Source organism: Styela clava, chromosome 2, assembly GCF_964204865.1.
Source record: "Styela clava chromosome 2, kaStyClav1.hap1.2, whole genome shotgun sequence".
In the NCBI taxonomy this organism is placed as follows: Eukaryota; Metazoa; Chordata; class Ascidiacea; order Stolidobranchia; family Styelidae; genus Styela; species Styela clava.
The window spans coordinates 11,948,325-11,968,758 of record NC_135251.1 but is presented as its reverse complement, the minus strand read 5'-3'; the positions used below and the strand labels follow the sequence as shown (position 1 = coordinate 11,968,758).

The window sequence follows — 20,434 nt, the reverse complement described above, 5'->3', positions numbered from 1 at the left end:
CAACAAGTTTGTGTGGGAAATGCGGATTCTAATTGAACTAAAAATTCTTCTACATTTAGGATTGCGGCTTCAAAAATTCCTTCATAACACTTGGCAACTTGAATATCTCCCTAATACCCCTTTTGAATACATCGCAAATGATTCCTTTACACAATTTTATCTCTGAAATTCCGGATTATGCTTTGGTTTGCGTTCAATTTTGCCACACTGTTGGGCGGTTTATTGGCTGCGTGGTCAAATGAAAAAGATCAATTTTTGGCGGTGGCCTTGGAGTAACATATTGGATTATCACGGATACCCGTGAATGTCCGAGTGAAAATGACAGATGGTTGGGATTGGTTGGAATTTGCAATCGGATTTGACTTTAAGAGGGGTTTACCTTCCGCTTTGTTAATCATAACATGTTTCAAACGAAATAGGAGCAAATTGAATTCTCAGTTGTTAGAAACGGTCAAATCGTTTTCCAGTGAGTTTATTCGAAGCAAGCTTTTAAGACTCGCACTCCATTTACATGAATGAATTGCATTATAGAAAAGGTCGAATTTTGCCTTGGACAACGACTACCCCTTCCACCCTGCGACATCGAAGATTCGAGCAATCCCGTCGTACATATACATCTGCCACAGAACCAGTGCACTGGAAAGCAAGTTCCTAACACTTGGCAGCATGCGCAAACCAAACTGTTGATCTTAACAACTTGAGAACTTTGAATGTGGCCAAACCGACGCACGCTGCAGTTGAAAGGAAGGTGTTGCACTCGCCTTGGGACAACGGCCAACCGTGAAAACGTGCGACGTATATCGAACATAATGATCTATCACGCATTTCAAAACCCGAGCAGAGTAATGAGCCCAAAAAGACCATGCACAAGCGCCCGCTAACATCTAAATATGTGAGGAGATGCTACTTTTGGGAAGACCAGCATTCCGGGTTGGCACTGACTACCCTATTTATTACACCTTGGGTAAGGTGGTGGGTGTGCATGCGATTCGATGTCAAGCTATGTAATCCAACGCTTCAACTTCTACGCCAATGCGACTTGGATACTCCTGAAGTACGTGCACCAAGATGTCGCATGACCTGAACCCTAACCTGGTACACAACCTGAGTTCAGGTTGTGCGCCATCTTGGTGCGCATACTTCAGGAAGTCCGCGACTTGTACATTGCTGCAACTAAAACACAATTCTCTGGCAAAAGTATATATGACATTTTATTTTAAAATCATGCTCATTGTAGATAGAAATGAAGCTTCAACACACAAGGAAAATGAACATTTACGTCATTCGACATAGAAAGTATTGTTTCTAAAGAGCGTAAGAACCATCAAACAAAATCTTAATTGAAAAATCAGCCATCTATCTAGCTTAACTAAAATACAGTTTAATTTTGAACGAGGTCACGGCCTCTCATGTATTCAATGGATCAGTGGCGCAATTAAGCCCAAAATGAGCGATCGAGAGCTACTTGACAAGGTATGACATAAAGGGGTCTGGGGGAGAGTCAAGGACCATTAAAGTCAAAAATTGAAGCTATAAGCCTGAACAGGATGTGTTTGTGTGGCTTTAAACTTTGAAACAGATAGTAATATTAACAAGAGGAAAATAACAAGTTGATGGTTGTTCAGAAAACAACAAACTCGGGTGACTTTTATTTAATTGCTTTGGGAAAACTGAGGAAGTCAAAAATAAAAACCAACTTTTGTTATATTGTGTTTATCAGGGAACCCAAAGTTATATTGTGGTCCTGCAACAGTTAAATAACTTTTTACATTTCTGGTGATTCTGGTCAGATAATTGATGATATCTTTATTGTTCCCAATAGTATTTCGTTATATTAGTTTGTGCGAAAGAAATGTGATCGCTAATAGCGGGATAAAAAAAGTTTTGACAAAATTGACACAAAAAATAACAAAATCGATGACGACTCATAACTGATAAAACACTGTAGAAAATTCTCCAGATTCACATGTGCTTCAAAATAATTCTCGAAGTCGGGTTGATAAAGTTAGCAATATCAATGAATGTAGGTCCCAGGCGGCATTTTAATAGCCTGCACCATAAAGACTTTTTAGTCTGCTATTTCAGAATATCAATGATACATCCAGAATTTAGGATAAATTGAATACACACTGTGGTGTGTAGGTGTCAATTTCCATCAGAATAGAGTGGAGGTAGAACAGATATTTCCAAAAAACTACATTTTAACAAAATTTCAAATTTGCTTTTGAAAATTAAAAAAAACGAAATTAATAAAAATGCCTGAATTTTATGAATTAGAAATCGGCAGATGTTTTGATTCTGCTGCAGATTGGAAGCATTAAAATAATCCAAATTAAAAGTCATACGAAGTTGGAATTCAAGAGGTATCTTCCATACCTAGTATAGAAACATCTATTACTTAAAGATGAATGTGAATATACATAAATGCAATAAAAACATGTGATTTGAAGACAGAAAAACAAATGTGTATAAAACTCTTGAGATATCAAAACGGAATGGTTTGAAAATTAAAGAAAAATAAACATGGAACATTCTCACAATTATCCAAAGAAAAATATCGTACAAGTTCGCTAATACTTCACATTCGGTACTCCCGTAGTATGTGTACCAAGTTAGGCCCTTATTTTATTTCGATTTCCACTGCCCATAGGTTTCAGTCCCTTTACACATCTTGATGAAAAGTAGGCGAACAAAATTAGTCACCTCCATATTGGTACACACACTACTGGAGCGCCTCATATTCAACCAAAAACTTAGCACAATGTGGCTAAGACTTCTGTGACAGGATAGGAAATAATGTAAGTGCTCCTAAATATATAAGAAAAGCAAAACAAAACTTCCAAATATGATCAAAACTGCCAATGTATGTGATGCTAGCTTTGTCATGTTAAAGACCCAGCTAATGCAGCTTTTCGCCTTGTCCAAGATTTTATAGATTTGGGTGATTATTAATAAAATGATCAGACCTCCTGAAGTATGCGCACCAAGATAGTGCACAACCTGAACCCAGGTTGTGTACAAGGTTAGGGTTCAGGTTGTGCGACATCTTGGTGTGCATACTTCAGTAGCACCAAATGATCTTCATTCCCAACCCAGAAGATAAGCACATTTATGTAGCTGCAAATCTTGTATATACATTGCTGCTATATCTTACGTAATAAGTATAGATCCCAAACAATAATCACCCAAGTGACCAATTAATATTGGAAAATAGAAAGAAGACCTTCTAAGAAAGAGAAATTATTTTTGTCTTCCTGGCAAAAAAAACGTTTCACAGTTGTTTGACAAACTTTCAAAACATAAACTCTAAATCTGAAGAAGTTTTGACAATAACAAATCTTTATTGATTGGATGTGAGGTTCTAATAAAAACCTAGAAAACAAATTTAACAGGTAGTATATAAAGGATGAACAACATTTCAGAGCCTCCCCTTTGAAAATTTCTGGCAATGCCCCTGGATCCAGCTCTGAATTTTATTAGTGGTTTCTGTATAAAATAATTTCTTATCCTATAGCAGGGCTACCCAACTGGCAGACGTTTGGGGTATTCGATTCGGACCGCGCATAACTCTTCATTTTGAATCATTAGCCCCACTTTTAAAATTTTCTTTATAAAATCACTTCTATAGATTTAAAAATATATATGAAAAGAACTATAACGCCATAACAAACAATCTTGATTAGCTAATAATCATTAGTCGGCCGAGGAATTGCGTGTTTCAAGATGCTGAAATATGATTTCTGGAAAGTCTGGACCCAAATATTTTTGAAGTTTTGTACGCGGACCTTCGGTAAAAATAGTTGAGTAGCTCGGTAGGTGTGCATTGGAAGCAATTTTCCAATTAGGTCAGTAAATAGAATTCCTATCTGAAAGGCTTTTAAAGAAATGTGTGTCTTGACAGGATAACATTTTCACATTTCTCCTGAGGGAAGGAAAGTCGATTACACAGCTTGATCATATGGCGAACAACAGTCTTTTGTCCGGTTACCAGCCCATGTCAGGTTTGGGATTAGTTAGTGAGATATTTGTCTCATATATTAAGACTTGAAACAGCAAGAAAAATATCATCTTCAATAACATCTTTTCTGAGTCACCAAGATTCATGAAGCTGGCGTCCATTTTTAGACGACTTCCAGGATAGTATTGTCTACCCAATCACCATTTCTCCAACTACAAGTTACTGACACTCGCTGTCCTGTGCTGTAACCCTCGACTCTGAGGTGGTGGTTTTCCTCCATTGTTGCCTCTGTTGTCTCCTAGTTTTCTCCACACCACCTTAAAGGGAAAGAAAAGATGATATAGTTTTATTTTATATATAGTGGCAAATTTAACGATTAAACATCATGAATTTAATTTATAATATGATTAAAATGTTCAGCAAATTCAGCATAACAGTATTGAAAATTTATATATTGGTATATTGAATATTGTTTCAAAATTTTTGTATATATAAAAATGATTGTATCACAAATTTAAAAATTTTATTTTTCATCGATCTCAAAATAAATCCCTGACAAGACTTGGTAGTTGGTAATAATATTAAGCAAAAACAAAATACTGATCTTTTTGTTAGATGAATAATGGTAAAAAAATAATGAACATAAACACATGCTTTTTTCTGAACCCTGTATCAATCAGTGATAGAATATAACAAAAATTAGTGTTTCACAGGAATAATTGTAATAATTTCATGAATTTATTTTCAAAATAACTCCCTGGTTCATATAATACATGGTAAAAACTAAATTTGGTGCTCCTGAAATATGTGCACTAAGATGGCACACAACCTGAACATAGTATGTTTACCAGGTTAGGGTTATCAGGAGACAGGAGCACCCCAAATTTTGATTCATATTCCTACAACAAGCTGGAAAAAGGCCAAGATAGTAATGAAAATAAAACACATTATTCTGAACTTGATATTATTGATAGTTATATCACAAAATTATTGTTTCCATAGATCAAATTATTATCCAAATATCAAAGTATACTTGATTCCATACATATGATATTAAAATATACCCCCCCCCCCCCCCAAATAAAATATTATCCATGAGTGACAAATACTTGGCTGATATCGACCACAATCTATGCATCAGGGTGTCCACAAGCCCCTTTAAAATTTCAATTTTGTTATGAGGTCAGTTCTCAAAAATATAATGGACCAGGTTTGTTGTTTTTTAATCAGCAACTGTTTAAGTATTTTTACTTTATCCAATACATTTGTGAGGACCAAAATAATATATGTTATCATCATATTCCCTTTGCAAGACTTTACAGACACCTTATACATTTACATATTTTGAATATCCCCTTAACTTCAATAATCCATGTGCTAAATCAGTCAACAACGCAAAAAAAAACATTTTCCAAATATAACTAGAAACAAAGTATTGGGCTAAGATTACATTGCGTTCATCCAAGCAAATAATTATAATCACCGAGGGACACAATTACATGTAGAATGCATTACCATGCAAATAACATAGCAAATGAAAAGCAGTCCAGACAAGGCGCTGTGATGAGATTTGACAACACAGACATACATTGCTCAATATTCAATAGTTATTAGTTTTCATGCTCCGATGATAAGATGCGCATTCGCTCAATACTCTTTACAACGATAACTATAGGATTTGACAGTTTTGCTACATTCTCTATAAATAGATTACAGTTATTGACGAAAAATATACAATATCTGTATGCAAATTTATCCGTTAGATAATGCAATCTTACATTGCTTCATAAAATAAATTTGATGTAAAATCTTTATTTAACAGATTTCTGAAACATTTGGGTGCAATGATACAAAACGGTATCTATAAGATCTTTTTTAAATCACCCTGTAATAGTGTTTCATTCTTTTGGACACTCTTCTTCATGAAACATGTTTAGGGTGTCGAAATGAAACAACTTTAATCACGAATGATCAATCAATATTAAATTACTAATTATTGACATAGATGAAATATCAAATTGTCAGATAAATTAGGAAAGGAACCCTGGTTTCTGTCAGATTAATAAGATAATTAATAATATAGGTATTCCTTATAATGCCAACAAATGCTTTTGAAATTTCTTGAATTCTAATTTTCAGGTTGAGTTAACCTGATCTAATACAAAATCATGTAATAGTAGGATTTTGGCGACATTATCTCATGAGAGAGGAAAGGTGAGAAAAAACGACTATGAAGAACCAGTTACCATGTCGCATATGGTTACTGGTAACCAGTTATTTGTTTCAGAAGCATGTCCTTGATAAAAAAAATTCTTCTTCTATAGAACATATACAGCTAAAAAGTAGATGAAATTCAAAAATATAAAATAAAATCGCTTAGGCTATACAATTGTGGTTGTCTCTGATTATTTGATTTTCAATATCATTTCATTATATGGGAGATGAATCGACCCAAATTTGACAAATTTTGACAAATGATTAAATATTCACAAATAAAAACAAGAAATTTGAAATACGATATAACAGTATGTTATGGCCTATCCATTAATTAATTTGATTGCTCAATAGTGTGAATAGGATTCAAAGATCATCATGGATCTGACTGAAAAAATTAAGCAGAATCAATTTTGAACAAAGTTTTGCATTTTAATAACCTCAAAATTAGGTAAACTCCATCTATTGCAAAACTAAAATAATGGAAAAAAACTAATGGTTTTTGCAAATGAATTTCCCCACATTCATTGCAATCACAAACATAGATAGAAGCAGTTCGCACAGCGACCTCATGCATTTTGCACATACAGGACATGACTAAAAACAAGATGACATGCTTCTCAAAAAGTACTTACATCAACATCATACAAATGAATCTCCTTTCTGTGGTGACATAGACATGGGCAAACAAAAAGATAAAATTTTAATCATGGATAAAATAATTAAACAATTTGTACGCTTCAATTGAACATAAGGTGTCATCCGATCATGGCTACCATTCTTTGTGAAATTCATTTTAATTTTATTCATAAGTGTATTTATTTATTCATGATATTTCAATTTAAAAGAATTCAAGATACAAGAAAAATGTAATTGGGGAAATTCCTAATGAAGTAGGTACACAATTTGCTGAGAAAAATCGAGAAAAGTTAGAATTTGTGTATACCGTATAAAGAATTTCTGTTTATTTATCACAAAAAAACTATATTGGAGACGAGTACCATAAAAGTAATGAGAGGTGGCATTAAGAAAACTAACAAAGATCTGAAAATAGCTGCTTCTGGCTATATTGCAATAAGAGTTAAAATATTCCAAAAACAAAAATTTAATTTCAGACACATATAAAATTTTGACATGATGAATACAGATAAGTGTCATGATTTGAACTTTGATTCCTGTAATGTTGTAGTAGAAAGGTCATAAAAGTATTTTAAATAATTAATACCCTGCTTTTATTTATAAATTTGGGCATCAAGACAAACATAAAATGATGAGAAACAACATCAAAATATGCCATGAAATCAGTTTGACAAGACTGAAACAGTGACACAAGGGACAACGAATTTTTTAATTAAGCTCATTGGGATGACGTACAAAATACAACGAAAAACATCTTAAATGGTTTACTATTGATGGGCATTAAAACAAGTATGGTAGTTTAATATTGGCAAGTGGTGAATTTGGCTGAAAAATCAAAAGATTTTTTTTGGTATTTTCCTTTGATTGTTTGATTTCATGGTCGTAATCAAGATAGCACATTTGAATGTTAAATACTAGGCTATCGTTTCACTTAATACATGTACGTAAAAACTTTGTTAGCTATATTTCAATCTTTCAAATAGGCAAAAAGAATCAGAAAATCATCCAAACAGATTAACAAATTCATAGACTACAAAAATTTGTTTCATAAAATAATGGTATGAAAAAGGATTGTTGACATAAGGTGCTTTTGTATAAAAAATTTACATTTACAGAAAATCCAATCGAAGCAGAACTGTAATTGCAACAAAATACAGAAACGAGTCTCTGAATTTTGTTTATTGAATAACAACAGTACATACATCATATGCTAATAAAATGTAACTTGGATATAAAAAAAAATAAAACTGATATTCAAATTAAAAATATTTTGCATACAAAACTCTATAATACCAAACCACTACCAATATGATTAATAACTTTAAATAACCAAAACCAAATATGGAGCTTCAAGAGGCACTATTAGTATAGGAGGATGGTACTTGATGTCAAAAACAGACAATATAATGTCACATAATATTGATCAGTCACGTTAATAGAAGCAAATATTGAACACGGATAATATACTCACATTACACATCTCTCTGACAATTTCTTTATGTTGTTCATCGAGATGATTTCCTTCTCCGGGTTTGCTTGGATACATGGAATTGGGTATATTGTTGTCCAGTTGATCGTGAAGTTCTAACACCTAAATCAAAGATTGAAATATTTTTAAAGTACTTTTAAAAGTGACACGAATAAAGACTGCGATGTGGTTAAAGCGTTGGACAACTATGTTAGCATTGATCGAAGGTTAAAATCTCAAGTTTAAATCCCATGCCCACCACCTTACCAGACTCGGCGTTTGGTACCGGTACATTGTGCTAGGCGTTAGAAATACATTTGCCACCGCACCTCTGATTACCCTGAGTAGGTTTGCAGGTTCGAATTCCATGCAAGGTTAATTATGTGCGAGAGGATTGCTGGACTCCTCGCCGCCGTAGGGTGGTTCACGTAGCCGCTGGTTGGTCTAGGGGGGCAAAATTGTTGACCCCTGGTCCAATAACTCGCCCACCCCTGATAAAAGTATCAATGAATGTTCAATGTACAGAAATCAGTAGACAATTACCAGACCTAATTCATCATACTCAATCTTAGATAAAAAGCAGACAACACAACTAGTATTCATATTACCTTCATAGCATAGACAAGAGGATCTGATTTTTGTGAAGATGACTGAGCACCATTCAACGTTGTTTCACTCCCAGATAGCCGACCAGCAGTAGCACTCTGAAAACAAAGTTGATTCGTTAGCCACCGTCTACCTTATATTTAAATTTTGTTTGTGATCATTTTTTTTTATTCTACTCATTCGCTCCAAACACGGCTCTACGAAGGCAGTTATTTGCACTGAAGCTACAGTGTGGGTCAGAGTCTTTCATAAAGATGTTCAAAATGCAAATTGTAATTATTGCAAAAAACTGCTTTGACATTAGCTTCGCTCTGCCTGATGAAATATGACATGAAGTATGGTCTCGTTGTAAGTATTACACAGTTTACAGAATAAAAAGTTTTTTTTCTCTAAATATGTTTTTCTAGTGTCATTAATTTGGAACTTAGGGCAAAATAAATTATTTAGAAATCCCTTATGTCAAATGAATATAATCTAGTGTTATAAGAATTATCTCTCGAATTATTGTTTAATTCGTTATCAGATATTCGATGAAAGATTTCAGAATTGGTAATCATTAGGTCATCAAATATCAAAGACCTATTTTGAATGCAGCAGTAGTTCACGTCATAATGGCTAGAAACCTAACATTGAATATAGTCAGCTACAGATTAATGTAATCGATCCGGGACGCAGACAGGATTTTAAAAAGGAAGAAGGGTTCAGAATCGTAATTTCCCATTGCCACCATTACGACACTTGACCCCAAAACCCCACCCACCCCTGGCTACGACACTAGATATAAACCCCACTTGAGAATACAGATTATAAAAACACTACTGGATTTCTACAGTGCATATGAATATTAATCCATCTCACAGTAACAGTTAAATAAACAAATAATTATAAAACAATCAATTCCCATATCACAGAGGTTAATTGTGGTGTCACTACTGTGATGTAATAATAAAAAAGAACATAGTAATGTGATATCTCACAATATGTCACCAAATGAAACATTATCCTTGTTCAAGCCTATAAACCTAATACTATTACGGTTATATAAACAAAAATCAACCATATAAAGTAACAACAAAAATAATAGGAATAATAATTATCCAACGATAGATAGAAGACGATTAATGGTCATTCCCAAAGGTGGAATTCCATACCGAATCAATGAAAGTCGCTCTGATTGCTTTGGACGTGTCGTCAATGCAGTCCGCATCATGCTTGATACAGCACAGACGACCGAAAACGCTTCATGACAAATGGCGTTTTAGTAACGGTGATTTAATATTGGGAATTCCGATAGTAAGGAAGGATAACAGTCTGGCATCGATCCAAAGTTGTCGTAAGTCTGGCGTAATTTCCTAGGCTGTCGATATTTTGTAAGCATTTTCGGTTTAATGTTATCCCAATTTCACGATACAGTTTCGGTCGACTTTACATAGAAAAAAATGCTATTAACCAGTGTTCCCCTACGCTTTATGCACCTCACCTCATAAAACATGTGTAAAGTGTTGAAATGATTTTGTTAAATAAGTATATCAAGTCCATAACTGGCGAACTAATACCACATCCGACATTGACTGGTAACCGTGGTTCGCGATATGATTAAATCGTCATATAGGCTTTCCTCTCCCCCCGGGATAAATAGGTAAATCCTCACCTAAACCGTTATCGCAACTTCAAAGCCTTATAACAAACAACAATGCTGACTCGACGCAAAAACATCGTACACTTAGTTCTAAGTGGATATGGCTTCCAAAATATAGGTGTGTCGCCACGTCAGGGCACGTGGTATTTCAGGAATATAACCCATTCCTATTAATTGTATTTTCTCAGGTTCGTTATCAGAAAATGCGTCACCAAGGTTGTGAAGCAAAGAAAAGACAATAATTTGCTTCCAAAACACAAAATCAAGTCTATTTCGTCACGGTTTCTACTTGAAACGCAAAAAATCGACAATATAAATTTGAAAAGGTCGAGCCCACTGGGATCTCGCTTGTGTTTTGTGGAAAACATGTCTGTTATAACGTCAGCTTTCCATTATTAGTATAACATACAAACAAAAAAATTTTGTGTTAAGTTCAGTCTGCCGGTTCCATTATTAGGAATGAAAATGGAATGCAACATGTTAGGCATGTCGTCATGTAGCTATAAAATATTCGAAACTAATAATTTCGAATGTATTCCAAATAATGAATTATTCGGTAATGGCCATCCCTGTCTGCCGGTTCCATTATTAGCAATGAAAATGGAATACAGCATATTAACCATGTCGTCATATAGCTAGTACATAAAAAATATGGATATTCGGAAGCTGTGATGGGAGCGTAATGGTATTTCCATCATTTCAATTTTCAATATTAAAACCATACATAACCAAACGTTATACACCGTAATAAAAGTAGGGAGAATTTGAAATTTAATCTGAGACAAGAAATAGAGAATTAATAACATTAACTTTGTTAAAATCGGAACATTTTGCCGCACAGGACGTTTTACAATTTGCAGTGATATTTCAGGCTTTTTGGGCAGTTTTTCCGATCCGCGTATGATCGGGCACAGACATCGATTATGCAGATTTAGATTAAAACGGTTTTTCAGTCCGGTTGTTAATTTTACTTATCAAGCATGGCTCAAAGACTACTCATAGATCACTAGTGAGCATTTTTCACTGGCCATCGATGAGTGCCCAAAAACGGACAGAAATTTCTCTTTAAAACTGGAATTGCAGTAATAACACGAAGCAATCAATTTATCGACTTCGCGCAGGTAACGCAAACGGGTTCATGGTAATTGAAGCGTAAGGTACTCTCTGTTAGCGTTTGAAAATTCAGCTCTAATATGAATTGATTGTTTCGCTATGATCCCCGTAAGTCCAGTATTCATAGAACTACCGTACTTCTAATTAATAGCGCTTCGAAGAGTAATGAGGACGATGAATATTATCATTTTGCGCAAAATCCCTCATTCGTATTGACCGTGATACACTTTGAAATGTCCCTGATTTTTGCCGATGGTGATATATCCGATTATTCGCCACAGTTAAACCCAAGCGGATCACCGGTTTATCACATTTTTAGAAATGGATATTGATCTTCTGTTATTATGGACCTGATTTTTTAAGGTGGTACCTTGTCATGTAATTGATGTACTATTGTGAGTTGTGACGTTATCAGATCATTTCGAGCACACAGTCTTGGAGGTGCCAAACTTATATTATGTGGTGTTAGGAATGTTTTTATCCCTACCCAATCCTATAAGGGTTTACAGAACTCATTAATTACAGATGTCAAAAATACAAAAACGCGATTTTCCTAAAACCTTAAAATGAGACATAACTAATTTGGTTATAAAACGGCGAAATACAATATCGCTATGGCATATAAGATTATATCCACCTATACTAGCATCCAAATCTTCTAGAGCAGAAATGTAACATGATCACTGTTTACCAGAAATGGAGTACATATAATAATACGAATCACACCAAATAAAAATTCTTGAATCACGAAATGAGCGTTGTTTAGAAGTTATACCAATGGTTCTCAAACTACAAACGAAATGGATACAAGCATTACAGTCAAAAAATAAAAAATAATTTACTATTTAACGTAGCCAAGGTGAATATTGCATAATGTTACGAATGTGATAGCGTGAATGCCATCGTATGAAGTACTTTGCTCGTGGACTCCAGGGGGCAGGACCCAATCTGGGAAACTCTGAATTTAGACAATCATGATTGATTTTTGTGTCATTCATTTGTGCAAATTTAAAACGCAATTTACTGTAAATACGTTGATTGGAATTAATATATTTTGTCCGTAATATAGATTTCTTTCATTTAACGATTCACAGAATGCAATTTAAAATGCAGAAAAAAAGGTTTTGAGACTACAAAGTCCAGATTATTATAAATGAAATATATTCCGTCGGACATATTGTTTTGATATTCAATATTACCTTCAATTGGCAGGATACATGGCCGGGAATTGTCAAAATGGGACCGAAAAGCACCTGGTATGTTGTTCCTGGTCCGGATAAACAGACACTTGCCGTCCGCCGATTAATTAATTTCGCTGTTGCTCATAATATGTCAGTATATGCCGAAGGCTTACAACATTATGTACAGAAAATTGAATTAAAAATCTGACGAGATTGTAGACGCTGACTTGTTTACAAAATACAAAATTACAAAATAAGCCGTCCATGTGAACCACTTCAGAAAATAGGCTAGTTTCAAAAACTCGTTATAAAATAATATAGAAGAAACTTTGATCATGCTGAACAAGGCGAAATAAACATTTAATTGTTTTGTTACGTAATTCGTATTTAAAAATTATTGAACATTAGCAACAAGTAATCCTATTGGTTGATTTTGCGGAACACGTAACACTTCAAAGGAAGTCTCTCGCGTTACCACAAGTGTATTCGCGAACGCTAAGTGAAACAAGCCCCTTTGCTTTCAAGAAACCTTTTCTGGTCGAGTGCGCGTGAAAACACACTTATAGTCTTACCATCCCACGCATGGGAGACGAGATTGTTTCAATGGGCGCTAAAATCACTGCAACTCGCGAAGCGTTTTGATCTTTAGCCAATAAAAGCATTTGAGTGAAGACGGAGTGGATGCTTTTATCGGAAATTTGTGGCGTGACGATTTTTATTTGAAATTGTTGAAACGAGACACCTTGTTTCCGTTGTAGTTTATTTGACTTTGGAAAATTTGGGCGAATTTTAACTGGTTCATGCTTTTGGCAAATTACTCGACTGCTTTTAGAGGAACATAATTTCCTAGCGCAGTGTTCTCAAACTTTTAAAGCCGCGTCGCGTACTTTTTTAGAATTTGTCAAGTCTCGCGCCCACATCAAATATAACTAGCTAACAATAAGCTACCAACAATATATATTAAGGCGAAAGTAGGCTTTATTCGAAAAACACGTTTAAAATACGTGGATGGAATGTAAATAAGGCGGGCAATATCAAATCTGACAAATATTTTCATTCTAATTAGCTTCACGCCCGTTCAAAATTGCCTACTCCTCCCTTGTGAGGCGCGCTCTGTCGTTTAAAGCCTACTAGCCTACATGAATATTCAAAAATGTGTTTCAAAATTTCCAAATTTTTACAATGGAATATTACGTTTATTTCAGAAGCACTAACGAAAACCATGGCTATAGCCTATAATTAAAAAAAACTAATGTAGGTTCAACCGAGCAGTTTGACTTTATGTTTATATTAGATAATCGGAAAACTTTTAAACACAATTGACGATGGATAACTTCCGTTAAGGAAATTGTTAGGATCGGGTAACTATTTTTTTAACAATCGGCTGTGAGAAATATGCTAGACAGGAAGACCACCCGCCCCAAGCGGCAAGGATACGCAAAATTGGGTGAAGAATAATATTATTAGCAGAATTATGCCCCAAGTGACACTCAATTATATTGTATTCGCTTCAAGAGTCTTGCTGCACAGTAACACAAATGTATTTCTGTAACGTTTCGTCCAAATAGTTTAGTCATTTTTATTCTTACCACATTACCTTGCGTTACACACATAGGGATCCACTTCCACAAAGGCATACAGCAAGGAAAGGTAGTTAGCCTTACGTAACCTCAACTGATAGTTAAATTACAATATTGAAATTACATCAAAAATTCGGGGTTGCAATATTCAGCTCCCAAGTGTGCGAATATAGGATCAGGTACTGTCAAATATGTAAGCGAGTCGCTCTCCCACTGTTTTACTGTTTAAACGGTTCATAATGTGTGTGTGTGTGTGCATGAATAAATATCATTATAATAACAAAAAAACTAAAGAAAATTACTAATACAAAATTCTTGACAAGGAAGGACAACATTTCCCCGTTGGAAAACGTGGTGTTCAATCATAACATAAAAGGCATTGGAAAATACAAGACAACGCAATACAAGGCCATATTTCTGAAACTATGGAAAGAATGCAATATAACGTTTGAAACGGCAAATAACCCACAATGTTATAGGAACTCCTATTTCATAGAAGGGAGTTGACATTGACAAACCGTCTGCAAAATTCCAAACTTTAATTTAAGTTCATTATCAGTGCTGACGTAAACAGTATTTCAGTGAACATTTGTCTAGGTAGGAATATACACATGAATACCAATAACGATATATCTTGCATGATCCTACGAAATAGATAGGTTGATAGTACGAGCCATGCTTGTTTACAGGATACTTTTACATGGTCTCGCAAATGGTTGTGTGAGACGAAATAAACTAAAGCAAAATAAAAGCGAGGAGCGTGTCGAACTCTGGTCAAATTTCAATCTTTACAAATTGGTCGCAAATGAGGTTTAATCCCGACCATTGAGTCAAATTACCCTACACAACTAACAAAAGGCTCGGCGAATAGAATTACATGACACAGAACGTAGTGTCATTTGGTTCTACTTAGAACCTTTGTGATGAAAAACACCAACATGCACAGTTTTATCAGCACTCAACCTGAATTGAGCAAATCTCTATTTGTTTCAAACTAGCAAAAAAATAAATACCAATTTTCAACATTGCACTGACATATCTTATAATAATTCTTATGCATAAGTACCTTAATTCAATATAATGTCCTCCTACAACAAATCAAAAATATATTTAAAATGTTATAATTATTCATTAAAAGTTAATCGCCAATATTTAGGACTTAACTTAAATATCTAGTTGCAACTATCATACAGTTGACACCAATTTCTTCTTACCGATTATTCCTAAATTTAGAAAAGCCTGATAGCTTCAAAACCTATATTTTCTAAAAATAACTACATAACCACACTGATGATGACATCAATTTTCAATTTACCATCAAAGTTTAATAATTCCATAATGGCCATTACAATAACATAGAAGGGGATTACCACATTGAGGCCAGCACAATTCAATGTCAATACGCAGTATGCAAAATACTTGAGAGAAAAGAAAATACCAGTATTTATTAAAGAGAAATATAAAAACCACAAGTATTTAAGACAGATAAATAAAGGAGATGTATTAAAATGGAGACTTCGCTTGAAGCTGCTGGAAAGATAAAAACGTTTTTGGTCATTATCAAACAAAATTCCATACCAATATATTCCAAATGGTATAAGATATAAATAAAAAACAATTAAATATTTTTAAACTGTGAAGTGGGCATTAGACAACAGAGTAAACATTAGAAATGCCTGCTCTTATTTTCTGGAATGTCAATATATGAATAACAACCAAGTAAATATTGACTGAAAATCTCTAAACTTATTAGATGAAAGATTGTCAAGCAATAAGGCTTTATTTGAAAGGCTTAGCAAGATATGAGTGAATTCATGAATACTTTATGAAATACCGTAAATCATAATGTTGAGACAAAATACAAAATACAAAAATATTGTTATACCTTTGGAAAACTAAAAGAAAAACTTAGTTTTAGAATTAATGACTATAACACAAGGGTTTCATCAAGACAAAAAAGCAAGTGTTGAATTTTGAAAAAGTTAAATTGAAATATATAAAAAAATAGATGCTTTATAAGCTGGTTTACTTATATCAAAGTTGGAGGCGATATTCACCAAAGTATTTTGATAAAAAGTCGGGATTTGAAAATTAAAAATACCGGTATTGGTTTTTCTCATTTCCTCAAAACAGCTTAGTTCAAGTTTGGTCCTTTTGAGGTAAAGCAGCAATAACTCTTAATGAGTCTCAATAAATCTGGTGCATGATGTGTGGTCAATGATATTTAAAGATTTATTTGTGTATTGCAAATCATCAAAGTCTTATTTTCTTGATCATGATTGCTTACGTGTAAGAAAAATAAGTAAAGCCATTGTATAGCGAAGGCTGCTGTATAGAATAAGATTTGGATATATACGGTACTATAGTTACCATACAATGCGATTTAAGTCTTTCTCAAGTGGAGCAGAACAGGATAAAAAACTCAATATCCGGTCTTATCAGTACAAAATGGATATCTTGTAAAAACATGAGAAAATCTAGGAAATTGAGTTCCCTTCAGGCTCAATAGAAATTTACCTGCAATCTAACACTCAAGTGCTAAAAATATATAACTACAAGTTACACATAGATTTAGCTTAGCTATTGTTATTGAACAAACATTTAGTCAAGTCTCAAATAGCAAAACCAACATTTGATATCGCAATAAAACAAGTGAAATAACAAACCACAGAAGCCGTCAATGTAATATTCTCAGAATATGTCAAACATACACTGATAACAGATACAGGGAACATTATACAAGGCCTGTGTCAGAATTGTACGCAATTTAATAGGAACTGTGGCGAGTAATTCATAAACTATTCCAAATCAGATACTGTCATTTGATAACGCCAAAACCTAACAAAAACCATGCAACTGAACTCGCTAAGTATGCAACTAAATAGACACTAAATTTCCTACGAATCTTGGAATTTAGGACAAAATTCTGGCCCATGTCATGAGTGAGAAGCCAAATTACCACCTCTAACTATACTCCAAATGTGAGAAAAATAGTTATTATAATAAATCAAGAGGGAATTGTCTAAATATGGTAAAAATTATTTAAAAATTTAGTTTTACAAAAGCACAAATCAGAGTGGAAAGTTAATAACTCTAAATGAGCACAAGAAAAACGGTAAAAGGATAGGGTTTACAGATTTATCTTGGGGGGGGGAGAAGCATATAGAAAAAAAAATAATTTTGGACACAGAAGATATACCAAACTACTTCCGAGAACTAGAATTCGCCTTTCTCATACTAAATAGAGTCTGACAGGTAGTATGAAAAAATCAATATGAATATAAGTAATTTACACTGATACAACAATTACCTACATTATTTTTCAAAGTTTTCAATTCATAATTACAAGCAAGATATCAGTTATGAAAAATTTAGAACAGCGAGAGTATTAATTAAAAAATGCAAGTTAATTTACCATTAATGTACTCCCGCCTCCGCTGAGAGATGATGAAGAATTTGATAAATGAGATAATGCAGAATGAGCAGGTGATATGTTTGAAGATGAATGCGAATGTATTATAGGTGAGGCAGATTGAGGATTCATTCTTCTTTCTAACGGTACTTTACCAGGAGACATATTGTTGAAGATTCCGTGAGGATGGTTAGATACAGTGGGTGGTGCCTGATAGTATTAATTCAAATATTACCAGAATATTTCATGCACTCTATGTCATGACTTAACTGTTTCACTGGCCTAATTAATGTTTGAATTATTGGTTATTTACTTTCATATTCAAGTAGCATTGAAATCAAAATTTCTTATTTTAGAACATTCAAATCTTGGTGTTATCCACATAAAATGCATCTAAATATCTCGCACATAAGGTTTATATGAATAATGCTCTACAATGCTTGTGACAGCAATATACAGTATTTGTCTCTATATATGCCATACAATAAATTCTACTTGAACTCTACATATGACAAAGTATCTTTAGAATGAGTTAAACAATCCATACTAATATTATAGTTAATACCTAAAATGTTACTGCAATGAAATCTCAATGAAATTTAAAGTACACAGATGATGGCAATGTGACAAAATAGAAAATAAAATTAAAAAATTGTGAATAAAACAGTATGTTGTCCACTCACCTTTTTTAATCTTCCTTTAACTTCATCTTCTAAATGTCGTACCTTGTTTTCCAAATAACGAACATAACTTTCTTTGCCCTCTGTAGTGAGATAATATAGAACAAATGAGTAACATAAAAGTAAGTACCAACCAGAATTGTGCATATCAATAAGAACATACTGCTAAGATATTTACTATTCATTATTCTATTTGACAAAATTTCCCAAAAATTAAAGAATCAAAAAACGTAACAAGTTTCAACTCATACATGAGGTTGTCTCATATAGACTGTTACTGTTTTTTACTTTAAATTTCACTTCAAAATAGGTGATTAACAAGTTGACTCAAGGTTGCTGGACTAAAATAAAAGAATGATTCGAAACAGATGAATGCCAAAACCAATCTATTCTGAATAATGAATATTCTGATTTGGGTCAGGATCACCAAATAACACATGGAAGGTTGATGTATATTTATTGAGTTTGTTTTGGTAATGCAGGAAAGTTGCAGACAAAGTGACAATGGCTTTTTCAGGTTTCAAAAATTAACTAAAGGCGATGCTGTGAAACTATTGACAATTATTCCTAAAATTGAGAATTTGATATAAATTTTTTTCGAATTGATTCAAAAATGTGTTTAAATTTGGACATCCTTAATTGAAACAATATCTTTGCAGACCTTGGCTTCAGAATATTTTGTAAATTCCATTTAAGACAAGTTAGTTTTGATTTTGACGTGAAACAAGTATGATAAATTCGTTTTGATATCACTATACTCGTAAAATTTAAATGTTTTTGAATATGATAATTAATCACTTATATCATAAATAGTTTACCTAAATTAGTCTCTCTCTGAAGAATATTTGTCGGTAACCTGTGATCGGGACTTGAATTACTTGCAGTTGAACCATTACTACTTCCATCGCCAGAATCCCTTGTGCCAGCGACACCAAGTAATCCAGGCACAGGTCCGTGAAAACTACTCTGACTATCAATAGAAGTCCTGCTTCCCGCTTGTTCTTGATCGAGAAGCAAACATAATTCTTTGAGATTTCGATTCTCAGATAATAATGTTTGTTGTTTTTGTTCTAAATCCCTGATTTTACCGTGACATTGAGAAAGTTCTTTTTGTAAAACTCCAGTGGCGTAACGTCCGAAAACTTGCCATTCTCTGGCCATTTTCTTTGCTTTGTCTCGATCATCATCAAGGAAGCAACACATTCCACCTAGTTCATCTTTTTCTGTAGTTAATCTTTCTTTTTCTTGCTGAAGTTTTTGATTAATGTCTCTTAAACTACGAACTTCTAAAAGATGAACCTGTAATCGCCGATTTACATCTTTCATAACCCGACCACGATCTGATAGAAGTTTTTTATGTTCAGATTCACAGGCTCGTAACCTTTGTATTAGGATTTCTACACCCTCAAATCTCAATTCGTCATCGGTAGGTAATCGCGCAGAAGCGCTCATAGCGTTAGATCCATATGGTGGTAATCCATCTCCTCGTATCATAACAGGAGAAGAAGACGCAGTTGATGATGACGAAGAAGAACAAGATGACGGTGAAATGACATTTCCATCCATACCGAAATTCATATTTGGATTATTACCTAATGTTTATTATTAATGTAGCTTATGGCAGAACATTTTATACCTTAAAACATTAGGAATACTGAAATATGATCTAGGAAAGATATGCGTTGAAAATTTAGTATTTTTAGCATTTATTTGCAATTCTCAGAATCTGTTGAAGACTGGTATCAAGTAGTACAGTTGACAGTAGTAGACTAACGTTACTTACATTTTGGCATCTTGCACTTTTGATATTGCCTGTGAGGTCACATAACAGTATAACAGTATAATGCTAGCTCACACTACTTAGCTACTGAAGCATGTCAGTGGCCACAACTCTATCAATACCTGTATACCTACCGGTACCGGTACGGTACCTTTCCGCCTTCG

The 20,434-nt window shown here is 33.9% G+C and overlaps 1 protein-coding gene across 2 annotated transcripts; it reads right to left on the bottom strand.

Moving 5' to 3' along the window:
• Positions 1-1,189: 1,189 nt before the first annotated feature.
• LOC120336722 (coiled-coil domain-containing protein 85C-like) lies at positions 1,190-20,152 on the bottom strand. Of its 2 annotated transcripts, XM_078119079.1 has the most exons (7): positions 19,309-20,152; positions 18,494-18,573; positions 17,814-18,020; positions 8,888-8,983; positions 8,283-8,402; positions 6,808-6,835; positions 1,190-4,275 (listed from the first exon to the last, which is right to left on the bottom strand). In XM_078119079.1, the coding sequence occupies exons 1-6, from the start codon at positions 20,066-20,068 to the stop codon at positions 6,815-6,817; spliced, it is 1,284 nt and encodes a 427-aa protein (XP_077975205.1). In that variant the 5' UTR covers positions 20,069-20,152; the 3' UTR covers positions 1,190-4,275; positions 6,808-6,814. The 2 variants fall into 2 exon arrangements, with proteins under 2 accessions (XP_077975205.1, XP_039260413.2); XM_039404479.2 differs by lacking the exon at positions 6,808-6,835.
• Between the last annotated feature and the right edge of the window lie 282 nt (positions 20,153-20,434).